Below are 19,652 nucleotides of genomic sequence, written 5' to 3'. Positions count from 1 at the left end.
TTCTTCCTCATCATAAATAAATATATTTACAATGTACACGACTGTGTTTAGACCTCTATAAATGCCATTTACCCCCTAGTTCTTTCCTCTATTTCCTTTTACTTTCCTCTTGTTCCACTATCATGCTCAGCCTTGATTTGGGTTTCAGTAATTCCTCTCAGTTACATTGTCCTTGATTACGCCCTACCAGACTCCCTACACCCCCCTCGCCTCCGATTTTGGACCACTTGTTGTTCCCTTGTTCCTGAGTTTGTTATAACCAGTTCCTCACCCTCCCCACCACTCCCCCTCTCCCTTGTCCCCCCTGTCAGCCCGGTTATTTTCTTCTCCAGATTGTGTATCGAGGTACGCTCCCTTCTTGATGCGCTCCATTTTGAGGGGTTCAAACCAGGCTGCTTCTCCACCATGTGACCCCAGAAATGCCGTCTGTCGCAGTCTGAGCCAGTAAGGGGACAGCATGACACGTGTTGTTGCCATTTGCCCAGTCCCCTCTGTGTCCCATAGCTCCCAGCAGGGACTCCATCCTCTGATGAAAATCATTTTATAGTTGGGGGTCACGACCTCATGAGGAACTGTGTTCAAGGGTCGCAGCCTGAGGAAGGTTGAGGACCACTGGTTAGAGGTGATGCCATAGGGCATGTAAGATCAAGGGCCGCCAGGACTGGCAAGCAGGGCTCTAAGGCAGAGTATTGCCCCCTGGCATGTCTTGGAGCAGACTGTCTCAGGGCATGGTGCCTAGAGCCCTGTTCGTGGAAGAGAAGGTGGGGAAAGATGCTGATGGAGTCTAAGATTCAGTTGTGAGGAATGGTTAATGGAGCTAGTTTTGATTCTAAAAGTTGGGATTCTAACGTAAAGCAAAAACAAATCACCTCTCTGTCACAGTGTTGATTCTGACTCACAGTGGCTGCATGGAACACAGTAGAACTCCCCTGTCTCATGGGAAGTCTGGGTGACTGACCATAGGGTCAGCGATTCAAAGCCACTAGTGGGAGAAAGCATGAGGCTTTCTACTCCCATAGTTACCATCTTGGAAACTCACTGGGGCAGTTCTGCCTGTCCCACAGGGTGGTTGTGAGTCTGGAATCAACTCTATGGCAGTGAGTATCGGGCCACAGCGTTTCCAAGACTGTAACTCTTTACAGACGCAGACTGCTGCATCTTTTTCCCGTAGAGAAGTAGCTGGATTTGAACCTCTGACTTTTCCGTTAGCATTAGGGTTGTGACTCTCCAACTCCTAGCAACGCCATCAGACAGGATAGAACTGCCCCTTTTGGTTTCTGAGACTTTAAATCTTTATGAGAGTAAATAGCCTCACATTTGTTCTGCTTGGCGGCTGGTAGCTTTGAACTGCTGACCTTGTGGTTAATAGCCCACAGCTTACTGGGATGTGGCCTGGACCCTGTAAATGAAAAGACCCAGTCATGTGTGCCTTCTGCCGCTTTCCCAGAAATGGCAGTTGCAGCAGCAGCAGTGGCACTGGCTGGAGGTGTACAGCAGTGATGGTCTCACTGCATCTTAACCTGCAAGACAAACACTATTTTTGTTTCCATTTTGTGGACGCGGTACGGAAATAATAAGCTACTTTCTCATAATCTTCTCACGGAAATAATAAGCTACTTTCTCATAATCTTCACCACCAGTGACTTCTCGAAACTTTGCGTTTCTAGTGCCATATCTGTATCAAGTGTTCGCAGAGCACAAGCCCCAGGATGTCTGCATCAGAAGCATATTTTGGGTTTTGATGCAGAATCAACTATTAGGAGCCTTATCATTTTGTAAATATTCCTGTTCCCGGGCCCGACTGATTATCGTGAGCTGGAATGTCTGTGAAAGGTACTGGGACTCTGCCTTTTAAACGGCCCCTTGGATGGTTCTGATGGGCCCTGAATTTAAGAGCAGCTGGACCAGAGCTTTCCAGAAGAGGGTGGGAGGGAGGAGGATCAGATGGTGAAAAACCCCTGTTTATCCAAATCGTTTTGACTCTGGAGCTCGGGCTCGGAGGCTGGGTTCCATGTGCGGCTCTTGCTGGTCAGGAGTGAAATCCCTTCTCCTGCTTCTCAGAGGGCCCCTTTTATACACTGCAGGATGGTATTCCGGGGAAGCTTGTTCACAATTCTTACAGGTGAGGCCTGTCAGTAGCTTTCCCTTCTTCTATCCAGACCCATGCAGGGAAAGGTCATGTGGTGGGAATTAGAGACTTTGCTTGGAAGAGCCACATTAAAGTATTCACTACAAGCCCTGCAATTCTGGTTTCATATAGACCCAAAAAACCCAAACTCGCTGCCATCGAGTCAGTGCTGATTCACAGTGATCCCCTATAGGTTTCTGAGACTGTAACTGGTTACTGGAGTAGAAAGTTCAATCTTGCTCCCAAGGAGCTGCTGGTGGTTTCGAATTCCTGACCTTTCGGATTGCAACCCACCTCACCACCAACAGGCCTTCTGTATAGGATTTCAAACTTTAAAAATTATTTTTTGAAAGACTAAATTATATTTTTGTAAAGGAAAGCAGATGAATTTCAATTTTGGCTTGAGGGTAATACTCTGTGACATTTAGCTAACCTGTTGTTAAGCTGAAAGGTGACTGCAGGGCGGAGTTCAGCTCACAGGTTAAAGAATATCTCAGGGCAGCAGTCTTGGGTAGTCCTTGTCTCTATGGGGCCAGTACATCTAGACTTAGACTGTGTTTTTGAGACCCTGGAGAGACGGAGAAGGATGTCATGTTGAGATATGGCATAACCAGAATTGTATCTTAATCAGTCCAGTCTGGGGGCTGTGGAGAGGCAGGACTGGAGGCTGAAGTCTGGGCAGGAGGCTCTTGTTTTCTCAGGGGAGAGGTGATGTGGCCTTGCCCGGAGCAGAGGTAGTAGGAGTGTCGATGGGCGAAAAGCAGGCAGAATCAGCAGGACTCGCTACTTGGCTGTGGGGTGGAGGAGGAGGGAGCTGCATACTAAATGAGGTACCTCCATGACAGCGAGGGCTCCTGCTGGGGGACTGGCACCCACGGACCTGTTGCTGTCAAGTCGATTCCAACCCATGACAGCCCTGTGTTCCAGAGTGTAACTGCTCCCTAGAGTGCCCAAGGACTGTAATTCATGGAAGCAGCTCACCAGGCCTTTCTTCCGTGTGTCACCGCTGGTTGGAGTCAAATGCCAACTGTTCAGTCAGTAGCCATGTGCCAACCATTTGGTCACTCACCATGGGATCTTGGAATGCCTCCTAGAATTCAGAACATAAGAAAGCACTTCCAACCGGATGGCCAATGGGGAGCTTCATGAAGAAGATGATGCTGAATTAGTGGGTGGATTTTAAGAAGCATTGAAGCACTGGGGCATAGTGGTTACAAGTTGGGCTCTCAACCTCAAGGTCAGCAGTTCAAAATCACCAGCCCCTCCATGGAAGAAAGGTGAGGTTTTGACTTGGGCAGAGCAAGGAGGAGATCCCAGGATGAGAGAAATCCATGGGCAAGGCAGGAAAGGACCAGACCAGATGAATTTCAGTTTTGGCAGAGAGGAATAGTGAGGGGAGGGGGGTATTATAAAGGGAAATTTGTGTCTGCAGCAGAAGGGCTATTAGCACTAAGTTAAGGAATCTTGTTCATCTCCTCTTGAGGGCTTTTTGTTGATTGGCCCAAAATGACATTTGTGTGGCTGTTTCCATGGTAATGGTAGAGCCCTTGCCTTGTTTCCAGCCCAGCTAAGGAGCCTTCTCAGGAGTCCCTGCACGCCATCAGTGTGGTCTGCTGTTATTTCAGTCAACGCTGAAGTATCACCAAAGAATGTCCTGGAGACACACTCCCCCAAATCAGCCCTTAGGGACCCCATGGAACACAATTCTACTCAGACACACAGGGGGTCGCTCTGGGCCAGAGTCGACTCAACAGCAACTGGATTTTCAAGGGTTTTCTCCAGGTCTTCTTCAGAAAACTTATATTGTCTTTGTTATTGAAAATATACATAGCAGAAAATGCATCGATTAGAAAATTTCTACATGTGCAGTTCATTGGTGTTGGTTACTTTCTTCAGGTTATGCAACCAAAGATTCTGCCCTCATTAACAAAACTCTCTCGCCCGGCCTGAGGCTCCCATCTAACCTCTCTAGTTGCTGGTATCAGTCTCATCCCCCATAGAAAGATCTTCAAAAAGAATGCGCAAAGCAGACTTTCTTTACTAGTGAAGCGAGACTAGTGTTGGATTTTAGAAGATTTTCTTTGTGTTTTTTTGTTTGTTTATAGTTTAAAGATGATCTCAGGACAATAATTTCAGGAGTTGGTCCAGCTTCCATGATTACATAATGTCTGGAGTTAATAAGATTTTGACTTTGTGTTCTGCATTCCCTGACTTTCGATTAGGATTCGTCTATGGAATCTTTGCTCAAACTGTCAGTCTGAGATAGAGATAAACTCATGTAGATCCTACTTAGATGAGAAATGGAGCCTATATTACAGAAGATTTTCTTTCTTTTATTTATTTATTTGATTTTCTTTCTTTTTTTAAAAATCATTTTATTGGGGGTTTATACAACTCTTATCACAATCCATACACACATCCATTGTGTCAAACACATTTGTATTTGTTGCCATCATCATTCTCAAAATACTTGCTTTCTAAAAAAAATATTTGCTTTCTATTTGAGCCCTTGGTATCAGCTCCTCGTTTTTCCCCCTCCCTCCCTTACAGAAGATTTTCTGATGAAATGTTATAGTAAATTTCCACAGGCTTGTGAGTATTTTACTGAGATAGCATCAGCTGCGGAGTTGCTCTGCCAACCTACCCTGGCCCTTTGATTCTTATCACGCGTACCCCCTTACTGTCAGCACTGTGTACCGTGCGAGTCGCAGGGCAGGTGTTTGTGCAAAGCTTCCTCTCGGGTGTGGGTAAGGAGTGCTGGTTGGCAGGAGTCACAACACCATCATGCAGTGTTGCCCATTGAATGATCTGGGGCAGGGTTGTCTGTCCTTAGGTTGTTTGTCCCCACCACATCAGTGTGCAGCCTAGGCGAGCAGAGCACTTGGTCTGCAAAGGCATGTTCAAGATGAAATCCGTGTCCTCACTCCTCCTCTTCCGCCCGTCAGATTAATTCCAGTACAGTCTTGAGAATAAATCATCTCCTACCACCTTTCCAACCACTGCATGTTCAGATACCCCTCTAGGCTTGGGCATTAGGATGAAGCAGGATGAGGATGGGGTAGACTGGAAGTGTAGGTTAAGGAGAGGAAGGATGAGCAGGGGTGCCTCACAGAGTTAAGGAAGGTTGGGTCTGTTTTTTCACCTCCTTCTCTAAGTTGTAGAGGGCGTTGGTGCTCAAAGTCTTTTATTCTAATGCGCGTGTTAGGGTGGTTAGCTTGGCCAGTGGAAAGCAAGGGGGTATGTGTAATCCATTTAGAAAGGAGACTCGGGCGGCCCTGCTAACGGCGCGAGCGGCGGCGGCGGCGGAAGTGACCGGCGAGTCCGGTCCTTGCCGGCAGTATGCTCCCCTTGTCGCTGCTGAAGACGGCCCAGAATCACCCCATGCTGGTGGAGCTAAAGAATGGTGAGACGTACAACGGCCACCTGGTGAGCTGTGACAACTGGATGAACATCAACCTGCGGGAGGTCATCTGCACGTCCCGGGATGGCGACAAGTTCTGGCGAATGCCAGAGTGCTATATCCGTGGTAGCACCATCAAGTACCTGCGCATCCCCGACGAGATCATCGACATGGTCAAGGACGAGGTGGTGGCCAAGGGCCGCGGCCGGGGTGGCCTGCAGCAGCAGAAGCAGCAGAAAGGTCGCGGCATGGGAGGCACTGGCCGAGGTGTGTTTGGTGGTCGTGGCCGTGGCGGGATCCCAGGCACAGGCAGGGGCCAACAGGAGAAGAAGCCAGGCCGACAGGCAGGCAAGCAGTGAGCTGCATCTGCCACATCCTGGGACTTGGCGGGGGAGGGGGTACAGCCCATCCCGAGGTGGCATCTCTGCCTGCGTGCAAATCTGACCAGAAAGCAGAGGTGGCAGGGGGCTGGAGCTGCCCTGTCGGTGTTTCCTTCCAGACCCTCGTCAGAAAAGCCCTTTTTTTATTTTCCAAGCAGCAATGCAAATTGCACCCATCTTACTGTTTTTGATTTTGGGATGTAGTTGTGGGACACCCCTCCCCAAGTTCCTGCATACAGCGTGGTCCCATGTGTAGAGCAGCCCAGGTGGATCCCTGCACAGCAGTAGGTGGGTGGGTTTCCCTTCCTCTGGGTGCAGACAGCCTTCTCCAAACCCGAAGAGGCCAGCGTGGGCCCTGGAGTGGAGTCGGAGCTGCTACACCGTGTTCTCAGAATAAAACCAGAGGCGCTGGCCTCTCACTCCCTGAAAAAAAAAAAAAAAAAAAGAAAGGAGACTCAGCAGAGAGAACACGATAATACAGTCCTGAGTGTGAGTGGCTGAAAGGATTCTGTCACAGGAAGAAGCCACTCTAGCTGGGAACTACATTGAAGGCATGAAACACTTATACAAATGAATGTTACCTCGGCAGTCCTGCAAACAAGCCGTCAGGAATCCTGAGAGGATTTAATGCCAAATGGCTTGGGCCATGTGATAAAGGATAGGGAGGGACAACAATACACAGGGCTCCCCCACCCCACCAGCCTCTGAAAAGCACAATAGCATTTCAGCACATCCACCAAAGCAACCGCAGTTTCCAAGCGATTCACTGGTCACTAGTCCATCTCAGCGCTGTCAGCCTGTGTGTGTGACTGCTTGACCAGCACTGTTTAACATGCTGTCTTCCTTTAAATGCCAGACAGCATTGTCACGGGTCCAGAAAACATGGTCTGTGGCTGTGCTTTAAGCATCTTCCACACAGCACCGACGGCACAAGCCACAACCAATTGGATCGTAAGCATCTATAGTAAAAATTAAAGGTACACCAGGATCCCAAGCTGGCCCAGTCAGAGGAGGATATGACTGGCACGTCCTGCTCCTCTGTCCCTCTGTGCTTTGAAACGGATCCATTTTCTCCTAGCGCTGTTTAGGTGCCGACTCCTAGCGACCCTTTGTACAACAGAGTGTACCACAGCCCAGCCCCACCCTCCTCACAATTGTTCCGCTTGAGCTCCGTGTTGTAACCACTGTGTCTGCCCGTTTTAGGGACGGTCTTACTCCTTGTCACTGGCTCTCTTATCTTCACCAGAGGACTCGAATGAAGATCCCCTCCTGTGAACCACGAGCCAGAGTTGCTGGGATGCATGACCTGTGGCCTGTGGTCCGTGGCAGACGTCTGAAATGAATATGATAAGGGATAGCCCTATCCGTGCAGGTTCAGCCCCTGAGTGCCAACCCCACACCTCCAAATATTCACTCCATCTAATTTGGGTTGTATCATTGCCATCACCTGAAGATCACGGCATCTTAGTATGAATGTTCAGCTGTCTCCCCCCACCGGCTTCTTCCAGGACTCCATGCCCCCTCGTGCCCAGAGCAGTGTGGGCACACAGCTATGAGAAATTCCGTGCCCAGAGCAGTGCGGGTACACCTATGAGAAATCCCGTGCCCAGTACAGTGCGAGCACACACCTATGAGAAATCCCGTGCCCAGTGCAGTGCGGGCACACAGCTATGAGAAATCCCGTGCCCAGTGCAGTGCGGGCACACAGCTATGAGAAATCCTGTTGGGCTGGATTCCTGGAGCACCAAGGCTGTTGTTTTCCGCTGAAGCCGCTTTAGAACGGAGCGATTCATTTACACGACTCTCTTGTTAGGGTCACCGTCATGGTCTGTCACAAGGGTGCTTTGACTGCCTACATCCCGAGATGTCAAGGGGAAAAAACTGCCTTCAGAGCACCCACAATCTAAATAAGGAATCAAATGCAGTTTCACATTCGCTTCAGGTGATCCTGCCGCCCTTCCATGAATATATATTTATTAAACACCCACTCAGTGAGTTGAGTGAGGTGCGATGCTGTATCACATGCTGCAGAGGGATTATGGATTCTGCAGGGGACCTAAGACCTGCCATCAGGAATCCTCCTGAGCTCCCCAGCCCAGTCTTAGCACCCTCTAAAGGTCGCTGGGACTTAGGAAGGGGCTTCATATATTCTTGGGGAAATGGAATGACTAGAAAATGGAATTTTCCCTTGCACTTTTGGAAGCCCGGATGGGCACTCATTTCACTCCTGCTGGCGCCCCCATGGCCTGCCTTGTGTTGTCAGGTCCAGGTCCCTCCCCCCGCCGTCCCACCAATTCCCTGCTGCTGCATTCATTGGATCAGGGATCAGGGTGCTGGTGCAGAGAGCGGAGTGAGAAGGCCTAGGAAGAATAGAAAAAGGAAACAGGAAAGATCTAGGAGGCAAGACATTGATAGAGTATAACATAGGCATGCACATGTGTGAATATATTAATATGTAACGATAGGGATATAGGCGTATGTACATATATTTATAGGTTAAGTCTTAAGGTGGCACATGGACATTGGGCCTCAAGTTCTTGCTCAATGCAAGAACACTTTGTTCTAATAACCTGGCTTTCCGTGATGCTCGCCTTCCCGACATGACTGCTAGAGACAAAATGGGTTCATAAGCAACTGTGGTAAAGAAAGCTGATGGTGCCCTGCCATTCGAAGATACAGTGTCTGGGATCTTAAAGGCTTGAAGTTAAATAAGCGGCTATCTAGCAGGGAAGCAACAGAGCCCACATGGAAGAAGCTTGCCAACCCGTTTGATCATGAGGTATCGACGGGATCAGGGATCAGGCATCTGATCCCAAACAAACAACCATTCCAATGCCAAGTTCATCTGTAGGCAATTGGACATCCCCTCACAAAAGGGTCACAAGGAAGGGACAAGCTAGCCAAGGTGCAGTGTAGCCCCGACGAAACACAAAATTCCTCTAGTTCTGTAATGCTCCCCTCCCCCCAACTATCATGACCCCAATTCTACCTTACAAAGCTGGCTAGACCAGAGTATGAACACTGTTACAGATTAGGCGCTCTCGCCAGACAGAATCCAGGACAGCTAAGCCCCTTAGGAACAATAATGGGAGTAGTGATTCCATGAGGATGGGGGAAAAGTAAGGGGACATGGGGGAGGAAGGGGGAACCAAATGCAATGATTGTATAACACCCCCCCCCCGTGGGACAAATAACAGAAACATGGGTGAAAGGAGAAAGAGGATGATGTAAGATATGTAAATAAATATAATTTATAAAGGGTTCACCAGAGTGGGATGTGGGGAGGGAGGGGAAAAATAGGAGCAGATCTCAAGGGTTCAAGTAGAAAAGGTTTTGGAAATGATGGTAATATGTACAAATGTGCTTGATACGATTGATGTATGGATTGTTTTAAGAGCTCTAAGAGCCCCCAGTAAAATGGTTTATAAGTAAGAGAGGGAAATGTAGCTTGTTGATGTAGGAAGTCCATGCTTGGGAAGCAGGCCGGCAGACAGGGAGGGGTCTAGCCTACCACCGTGTTTTCTGGGACAAGACTGTCTGTATCTGGCGAGGCTCCATTTCAATATCTATAACCACTGCCATCAAGCTGATTCGGACTCATGGTGCCCCTATATAGGGTTTCAGAGACTGTACACTTGTATAGGAGTACACATTTTTATAGGAATTCTCCCATAGTGGGCTTGAACTGCCAACCTTGTGCTTAACAGTCCAGTACTTATACTTAGGTCACAACACCATCCAAGCTCCTTTTATTGTCTGGACAAGGAGGTGACAGTGCGTGCCTCACAGGACTCTCATGAAATTTTATAATTTAGTCATTTATTTATTTATCATTCTAGAAATCTCTTTAAAAACATTATCAAGGTAATACAAGGTGATTGATAGAAGAAAACGTTCAACAGCCCCCCAGATTTCATATTCTCTTCCTTAGAGGTAGAGTCACATAGATTCACAATTGGCATCTCTCTCTGGACCCTTTTGGTATATTTATGAAACACACAGGCATTAAAGTGAATCGGAGCCTTGCGAACATATCCTGCAACTTGATTGTTTTCAATTAGTTGAATTTATAAACTCATACATTCTCCTTTTCGGTTGTTTTTGGTCAAGGGAATGATTGTAGGCATTCTGTTTTGCCATTTGCTTCGAATGTTATAGTTCACAACCAACTGCTTTCTGCTCGACCTTCTTGTTTATTCTGCCGACTTCTCCGGGCCGTCCTCCCTCAGACTGCCCACGTGGCTTGTCCTAAAGGCCGCACGTGGAACGGTGGGCCATTGGATAAAATATAGCAACCTAAACATCACATTTCTTTTTCCCCTTAATATGACATGTCACAGCCCCCCCCCCCCACCTCTCTCTGGCCCCTGGTGATGTCTTCAATTTTATGCGAGGTATATATTTGTGTGTTTTGGGGAGCAGTACATGCCTTGAACCGTGTCTGCTCACCACGTGTGAAATGGATCGAGGTGGGGCTCCTAGGTGCACACGCCTTGGTGAAGGCTGCCCAGGCACTGCCTCTCCCTGTCCCCTCCTCCCAGCCCCTTGGCTGTCCTACTCTGTAGGTGGTTGTAGAGCATGCTGGCCTTTCTTAAGACCAGCCTCAGTGTCCAAGATGCATACCAGCCTTCTCGCTCTCTCTATTCACAAGGGCCCTACAACCCAATACATTTTTTTTTCCAGACTATTGGAACTGTTTGCCTCTTTCCTGCTGAGAGGAAGCGAGTTTTGTCCATTTTACGAGCTTTTTGGTGATCAGAAAGCCTCTGGAAGGGGCCCCTCTCATGTCCTAAGGGGCTGCTCTTAAACGAGGAGATTGGAGAACTGGATTTGGCTCACGTTTGCTGTTCTGCCGTCTTCCTGATGAACACCCCAAGATTCTCCTACCGTTGATCTTTTCTCTGTGCTTGGGGGTGATTAGTACATTTAGGTCCTCATGACCCTGAACAACGGGGAGGGCCTTAAGGACTGGGCTGTCCCGGCAGTTGGATGCCAGGAACCTCTAAGCAGTGCACTGACACTGCGGGTGGGCAGCCTAGCAATTCCCTTTGAAATGGGAGCAAGGAGGACGGAGGAGGCCCACCCTTTGCTGTGATCCCAGCCATGAAAGTGGTACCAGGCAGGAGGCAGATGAGGATGGTCAGTGTCCTTTCTGTTCCGCTGCATGAACCAGAAGAGTGAAGAGCCAGACGCGGGGAGTGCTGGGGGAGACAGGATTAGGGAGTTCTCTTCTGCTGAAGCTCATGACACTGGTAGATAGATTTCTGCTTGTCAGGTGTGGTGGCTGCTGAAATGATCACCGCAAAACCATAGTGGGGTTTTTTTAGATTTGACACTGGTCAGCTAAGAAAATAAAGTAAAAAAAAAAAGTAAAAAAAAAAAATAAAGGCTAGACGTGAATAACTCACACGCTGAATTTTGTGGCTCTTGTGGATATATTTATTTCCAATTTTCAAAAGTCGCCAGCCCTTACGTGCTCAAAAAGATATTCTTTGCTTCTTTTGACCACAGAAGCCACACGCACACACACGTCTGCATCATTACGAGGAGGCTGTGTTGGGAGGTTGTATCAAGAAACAAACAAGCAAAAAACCAAGGAGTCAGGTGTCGGTTGCCATGCATATATTGATTAGATTCTCCAGCTGTTTACTGGAGGGTACCAACCTTTTCCTATGGTTGTCTTCTTGTTCGTTGTCAATATCAGAGACGTCAACTCAAATACTCTCCTAGCTGATAGCGGTCATATGTCAGGTCATAATTTTTTTTCTTAAGGCACGCCTGTTCTCCCCCGCCCACCACCATTTTTTTCAATATAGAATGTATTTGTATATAGTATTTGGCCTTTGTCTTTGCCAGTTATTTGGAAGGAACTCATTCTGTCTGGGCGGAGCAAATCGTTTAGTGATCAGCTGCTAAGTGAAAGATTGGCAGTTTAAGTGTGCACACACACACACACACACACACACTCACACACCCCTTTGGACAGTGGTACAGACTGTACAATGCAGGCCTCCCTTCTGCTAGATTCGAGTTTGTTAATGGGCCCAGGGCACCTTCCCACACTGGGCTGGAGCTTAGCCTCAGCATCAGTCTCTCTCAGGCTTGGCGGCAGCCCCTCCCATTCCCCTGGAGTTGGCGCTTGAGAAGAATCCAGCATATCAGTCCTGGTCTAGCTCTTATTATTGCACTTCTTATGTAACACGTCTCACTTTCAGGCACATGAGGTAACTTGGCAATATTCGGGACTATCACCTCCTCATCCCCTTGGCTAACTTGCTGGACCAATGCCATGGGGAGGACTGACCGAGACTGTACGAACGGTATCTCCTTTGCTTTCACAACTCCCGGCGCTTAGGGGCATTTAGCACCCCACAACCGCCGGTGGCACAGGAGCCCTGGGGCCATGGTGGTTAGGCTTAGGTTGCTTACCGCAAGGTCTGAGGCTTGAAACTGCCAGCCACTCTGAGGGAGAAAGATGGGGCTTTCTAATCCCCGCCGGAAGAGTTATAGTCTCAGAAATGCACGTCATTCTACCCTGCCCTAGAGAGTTGATGTGAGCTGACATGCACTCCATGGCAATGAAGCTTTTGTTCTTCCTGGGTGGCTCAGACGGGTCAGCCCTCCACTGCTAGCTAGAAGGTTGGTGGTTCCAGCCCACCCAGAGGTGCCTCAGACAAAGGCCTGGTTGAAATGGCAGGATGGGAAGGTAACTCTCGACTAGGCAGGGGGGCCACTGTCAGAGTAGGTTTTTTGTTGTTGTTTCCTTTGGTAAAGTTTCTAAATGGTGTCTTTTCTGAGCATTTCATAAATCTGTGATACGCTTGTGTCATTTTCAAACACCCAGACTCTTGGATCAGTTAAAAATAACCAAACAAACACAGCGAGGCTCTTGGGGGGCGGTGTGTAGATACATTTCTGATCTCTGCTTTACTCTCCCTTACCATGCAGCCTTGTGTCACATTCACAGTGGAACCATTTCTCTGCAGCGAATTAGAGATTTGTCAGTTACATGCAGCAGCATCAAACAGAACCTGGGTGTATGGACTTCTAAATTGATGCAACGTCTGCTTTTGAAAACGTTCATCGTTCTCTGGCCTGGGTCAGGGTTTCTTAGAGGCGGGCAACTTCCCAGGCCGGTTTTTATGCGTAAAGCCTTGTTCTGATGTAATGGATCCTTGCTCCGGGCTCAGTCCTGGAGGCTTCAGCCGTGTTGTTGCAACCAGTCCAGGGAATGAGAGCTCGGTGCTAAGTGTCTTAAAAACGACTCCACACGCTTGTTTTAGAACCTCGTTACCGCCTGTTTAAATGTGGTTTTTCAAAGTAGGCTTTTAATGCTTCTCTGAATAACTTGGATTTACAGCTGAAGAGGAAAGCAGTTTTTTTTTTTTAAGGTAGATTATATCAGAGGGGTGGGGGGAGTTGTATCTAATTCTGGGTGATGGTTGCTATGGTGATGATTGAATGTAAATTTCAGTTTATGTAAAACCCTGCCAAGGTTTTGATTAGAGAGCCAGGAAAGACCTGGTGTCAGCTGGTGAAGTGGCTACAAAAGCCTCTCTTAATGGGGGGAAAGAGGATGGTGGGGCACACTGCACCCCTCCCCAGGGCCATGCCAACACAGACTGATCTGGAGGCTGCTGCCGCCCCGAGTCACACAGGAGGCGAAAGAAAGGATCTGGAATCCTTCCAGACCATTTCTTCCTGGCCGCGATGTGGCGCCAGCCAAGGTCAACAGCCACGAGCCGTTGTCACTGGGTAGTTGGGGAGGTTTTAGGTTTAAGGGAAAGGCGTTCGGGTAGGAGGCAGGAGCTGTGAAGACTTCGAGCACCTTCAGCCACGGTTCGAACCTGGACTCCTTTGGTCTTACCAGCAAGAGTGGGGAAGGGGAAGCAAGCTGCAAACCCCAGTGCGGGTCACCTGAGTCTGACGCACAGGGACCCTCAGGGGCAGAGCAGAGCAGCTCTGTCCAGCGGGTTCCCAAGGCTGTCACTCTGCCGCCTCTTTCTCCCGTAGCCTGGGGGGTGGGGGCCACAGGTGGACTCTGCTTCACAGCTGAGTGCTTAAGAACTGTGCCTCCAGATCTGGAAGCCAACTGTAGAGGGGGTTATAATATCAAGTTACTCTAACGCTTCCAGCACTTGCACAGAAAATCCTCCTGGAGAATAGGCCTCTTACAGATAAATGACTTCTTATTAAAGATGGAAGAGTTAAGGAGTAGCCGATGTGATAATGAACAGGTGTTTACCTGGCTCTTAACTCTTTCACACTAGATGTGATAATGAACAGGTGTTTACCTGGCTCTTAACTCTTTCACACTACCTACTTAGTTCTCTGGTGTTTGTGTTGTTGCTCTGTTAGCGCATCCTCCTGTCTGTGTGCATGTATGCATATGTCCTTTTTAAAGTACCCTCCAGTATCTGTCTATGTGTTTCTATCTCGATATTGCTCTATACTCCATCTCTCTGGTGCTGTTGTTAGCTGCCAGGGAGTGGATTCTGACTCACCTTTGTACACGGAATGAAACACTGCTGATCCCGCACCTGTATGGCTATAGCCGAGTATCTATCTTACTCAATTAAAATGCAAACACACACGTAAGTGGTAAGGACATCATTAGCTTTTCGCTAACCGCATTTATAGAAGCCTGGATCTTTGGTCTCTGGGCAAAATCTCAAGCTGTCTCTGTTCCCCTGGCTAATTACAGATCAAAATAATGAAGATGGATACAGTCAGTGTATGATTTGGGAGCAGGGCACGATTTTCAGTATCCCAGATACAGTTACTGCTACCTATGTACTGAGTAAAATTTGGAAGGAACTGAATTTGTCTTTGGATGAACTTCTAGCTTTTTCCTTTCGCCATCTGCGTGGCTGCCTTCCGGTCCAGCACCTTCATGCCTTGTCGTTCACCCTCACAGAGCCCTCTTTGTACTCAGCTGTGTGTCAGTCCCCATCACCGTCCTCCCCAAGGCCTTCCCTGACTTAGCCAAAATCCTCCCTTTGAAATGGCTGTTATCAGCAGAACCTCAGAAGTAATTGGATTCCTGGTCATTCATTAATGGTCATCCTTGAAAACGTGTCTACGGGGGCACCACAGGCTATGGTCTTGCACCTTTCTGTTTACTTATTCTCTGGCTTTGTGGGATACAGCACTCATATATCAAACTGTAGATAGATAACATTAAAAAATCTCTTTATTGGGCGCTCATACAACTCCTTATCATCATCCATCCATCCACCCATCCACCCATCCATCCATCCATCCATCCATCCGTGTCAAGCACATTTGTACATACGTTGCCATCATCATTCTCAAAACATTTTCTATCTACTTGAGCCCTTGGTATCAGCTTCTTTATTTTTTTCCTCTCCCTTAATCCCCCTGCATGAACCCTTGATAATTTATTAAAATTTTTTTTTCATGTCTTACACTGACCGATGTCTCCCTTCTCCCACTTTTCTGTTGTCCGTCCCCCAGGGAGGAGGTCACATGTAGATCCTTGTAATCGGTTCCCCCTTTCCAACCCACTCACCCTCTACTCTCCAAGTATCGCCCCTCACACCCCTGGTCCTGAAGGTATCATCCGCCCTGGATTCCCTGTGCCTCCAGCTCCTATCTGCACCAGTGTACAACCTCTGCTCTATCCAGTCCTGCAAGGTAGAATTTGGATCATGGTAGTTGGGGGGTGGGGGTGGAGGAAGCATCCAGAATCTGGGAGCAAGCTGTATTTTTCATCAGTGCTACATCGCACCCTGACTGACTCATCTCCTTCCCTAGACCCCTCTGTGAGGTGATCTCCAGTGGCTGACGAATGGGCTTTGGGTCTCCACTCTGCACTTCCCCCTTCATTCACTATGGTATTTTTTTTTTATGATGCCTTATACCTGATCCCTTTGGCACCTCGTGATCACACAGGCTGGTGTGCTTCTTCCATGTGGGCTTTGTTGCTTCTGAGCTAGATGGCCGCTTGTTCACCTTCAAGCCTTTAAGACCCCAGACACTCTCTTTTGATAGCCGGGCACCATCAGCTTTCTTCGCCACATTTGCTTATGCACCCGTTTGTTCTCGGCAATTGTATCATGGAGGTGTGCAGCCAATGATATGATTTTTTGTTCTTTGATGCCTGATAACTGATCCCTTCGGGATCACTCGATCACACAGGTTGGTGTGTTCTTCCATGTGGGCTTTGTTGCTTCTGAGCTAGATGGCCGCTTGTTTATCTTCAAGCCTTTAAGACCCCAGACGCTATCTCTTTTGACAGCCGGGCACCATCAGCTTTCTTCACCACATTTACTTGTTCACCTGCTTTGGCTTCAGCCGTTGTGTCGGGAGGGTGAGCTTCATAGAGTTCCAATTTAATAGAAAAAAGTATTCATGCATTGAGGGAGTGTTTGAGTAGAGGCCCAAGGTCCTTCCGCCACCTTAATACTAAACCTATAAATATAGACACATAGATCTAGTTCCCCATCCTCCTATATATATTTGCATGTACATGTCTTTGTCTAGACCTCCATGAATGCCCTTTGTCTCCCAGCTCCTTCCTCCATCTCCCTCGACATTTATTTATTTTTAAGGAGAAAACAACCACCAGATTATATCCAGAGAAGGTCTCACCAGGGTGTCGGGAGGACATAGGGTGTGAGCCATTTTGTACCCGACTGTGCGGGTTCTGGATTGCAGCAACAGGGAGAACTCTGTCTGTTGTGCAGGTTCCTGGGTGGGCAGGGGTGGTGGGCATGCCAGTGAAGTTCTGCATCTTTTCCATCCCAAGTGATTAGCGGCAGCCAATGAGTGCGCGGCATTGAGTGAAGGAAAGCGTTTATGGTCCTTGCTTGGCGGGGGGATATTTTCCTCTGTCTTCTCTGGACCTTGTTGTGTCTGCACTGTGTTTGAAGCTGCCACAACCACCGTGCCACTAACCTGAGAACGAAGGTCATGCTGATGATGCGAGTGGAAAGAACTTGGGTCTTGATGACTTCCCAAACCTTTACAGATTTTCCCGGTTTCAGGAGGTGCTACATCTTTATTATTGAAAGCGTGGCGAGCTGGGTTTCTTTGGCAGCGGAACACATTTTAGCTAGCTCCGGAAGACTGAAAGGGTGGGCATTCACAGATCACTTGAAATGCCCACCAGCAGAATGAACGTGTTAAGGAAGAGAACAAAGTATTCCAATAGAGTTGACTAGTATTTAATAACAATAAAATTCCTTTCCAGATTGGAATTTTGCTTCAAATGATTCTGAAGGCCCTGGTAATCTTACGATTCAAAATCGTTCTCACTAAAGTACATAGGACTGAAGTTGACCCTTGCCTCAGAGCGTTTGCAGTATCCATAATGCGAGAGCTCAGAGGAAACTTTTATTAGCAGGATGTGGAGGTCCTGAGGGTTTGGGCATGGCAGCTACCAGCTACTCGGTGCCCGGTTTATATGCCCAAGGGGCCTCTCTTTTCATCCTCGACAGGCATCTTTATCTAGCTGTCTCCAGGTTGGCAAGGCTGTTGGACGTTGACCACAATGGAAATAGACTTGTGATTTCTGGACTTACAAGACCCAACATGGAGACTGTAGTCAGGGAGAGGACAACAGAAAACAAACAGGGTCTTGGGGACTCTTCATGAGCAGGGGACGGAGGCGGGTGGGCAGGTGGCTGGTGGTAGGAATGGACGTCAGGTTGCTGAGCTGAGGAGAAGCAGTGTTGGGCCTCTTTTAACCTTTGCTCCTTTGAAAAGCGTGGAACTGATTCAACTATTTCTATGTAGATAATCATGTACATTGATTTCGGTCTTCAAATGTGTGAAGACGCATCCATTTCCCCCTTACTTTTCGCAGTTGTACTTCCTCCTGACGTAAATGCACTGCTGCCGAAGGTTTCTGTCGAATCTTTCAAGTTGTTGTTACCACTTGGTCCTGTATTTAAAAACATCAAAAACCCCTCTTTGCCATTGAGTCGATGCTGACCCCTAGCAACTCTGCAGGACAGGGTGGAACTGCCCCTGTGAGTTTCTGAGACTGTAAAAAAAATTTTTTTTCCCCAAATAATTTTCTTGGCACTTAATCCACATATCACACAATTCAATATTTAGTCATATCAAGAAGGGTTGTACAATCATCACTACAATCAGTTTTAGTAAATTCCCCCTTCCACCATGGTTAGATTGCTTTTAAAATGAGTTGTGTAATCAATATCAGTTATATTGCTTCCTCCCACCGCCCCACATTGCTTGCTCCCCCGCTCCCTCCCTATCTCCTACTCCCCACCCCTACATCCGCTATAAATCCTTGGATCAGTTCTTATCTCAGTGCCTCCACTGTGCTTCATAAACTGGAAAACCCAACAGAAACAGTGAAAAACAGAAACCAAACAAAGTAATAATAACAATAACAGAGATAAACATTGCAAATAATGAATAAGAAAGAAAAAGCCACCACGACTAAGAAGCCAGAGAGGGGGGGCGTTTTTGTCATGAAGCAAGCAAGCAATTTTGTCACTTGCATTTAGTACAATTTCAAGTTGGGTCTAGTGAGCGGTCAACTGACCCAAGTACCCAGCTCTGCCCAGAAGACTCACATGACAGCGAGCTCCGTCTGACAGCAACAGACCCTTCCTGTGGCTAGAGGGCATCTGCCAGCCGCTAATCTGACCGGAGACGCTGTAGATGGGGTTGGGGCCCCCACTGTCCTCCATGGCCTTCTACAGGTTGATTGGGTGGTCAATATTTGGGCCGTGATACTTTTCCTTTTGTCATACTGAATTTCGTTCCTGTTGTCTTTGAATCACATAAGCGGGTGTGCTTTGTCTGTGGGTGCTTGTCTCCTCGCTTCGATGGCTGCTTGTTTGAATACAAGCCTTTAAGACCCCAGACACTGTTCCGACTGATAACGGGCACCATCTGCTTTCTTCACCACACTTTGCTGTAGCACCCTTATCTTCAGTGGTGGTTACATGAGGGTGAGTTCTCATAAGCAGGGACATGTTATCAGAACTAACTGTTCTTGGATTGGGGTTAGAGTTCAGTGGGGCCCCACAGTCCATCTGCTTGTCCCTGGATGCGCACGACTCAGGGTTACATCGGTGGTCATATGGCAACTTCAAAACCCCATATGACCAACTAGCGGACAATGAAAGACAAACACGCAAACAATAACAAGCAACCTAAAGGCAGGAAAACAAAAACCCATATAAACAGAAAAGAATAATATACCCCCGGGGGTATAAGGCCCTTGCACTTGTAACATCGACAGCGCTTCCCACGACACATCACCCTGGACACTGCAGTTAGGGAGTCGAGGCCAGCACAGTTCCACTCTGAGCTGCAACCGGTAAGTTGTTGCCCCACACAGTTCAGCTCTGGAAACTCCTGGATCAGTTCTTCCAAGTTCAAATCCTTGCCCAAAAGATCAGAACCTGTCCTATTGCTGCACAGGGGCAGCATCGGTGTACTAAATATATGGTGATCCCTTTCGATTGAACTCCCATCAAACCGTGGGTTCCCCCTGAGGTTCAGTGACCACTTCCACAGGCCTGGGATTGCCACTCTGCCCTTCTCCTCCCATCTGAGTACTCCGGCCCTCAGGCCAAGGGTGCAGGCACCTTTGAGGCAAGGCTCAATTCATTCTGCCAGGCCTCTATGTGAAGCCCTTCTGGTGAGCCTGTGACTTTACGGGAGCTGAAAGCCCCATCTTTCTCCCTTGGAGCAGCTGGTGGGTTCAAACTACTGACCCTGCAGTTAGCAGCCCAGTTTG

General features: G+C 48.1%; 2 protein-coding genes across 2 annotated transcripts in view; both read left to right on the top strand.

Annotated features, from left to right (window-relative positions):
- Positions 1-19,652, top strand: part of PIK3AP1 (phosphoinositide-3-kinase adaptor protein 1) — a 146,976-nt gene that overhangs the window by 36,967 nt on the left and 90,357 nt on the right.
- On the top strand, positions 5,403-6,357 carry LOC142428749 (U6 snRNA-associated Sm-like protein LSm4). Its single transcript, XM_075533572.1, has one exon. The coding sequence runs from the start codon at positions 5,468-5,470 to the stop codon at positions 5,885-5,887; it is 420 nt and encodes a 139-aa protein (XP_075389687.1). The 5' UTR covers positions 5,403-5,467; the 3' UTR covers positions 5,888-6,357.

The sequence above is a fragment of the Tenrec ecaudatus genome, chromosome 16 (assembly GCF_050624435.1).
Source record: "Tenrec ecaudatus isolate mTenEca1 chromosome 16, mTenEca1.hap1, whole genome shotgun sequence".
Lineage (NCBI taxonomy): Eukaryota > Metazoa > Chordata > Mammalia > Afrosoricida > Tenrecidae > Tenrec > Tenrec ecaudatus.
The sequence above is the reverse complement of the archived record's forward strand: the minus strand, read 5'-3'. Positions and strand labels throughout refer to the sequence as shown.

Excerpts from the sequence above, each read along its gene's own strand:
- LOC142428749 (XM_075533572.1), top strand. The coding sequence starts at position 5,468 with ATGCTCCCCTTGTCGCTGCTGAAGACGGCCCAGAATCACCCCATGCTG.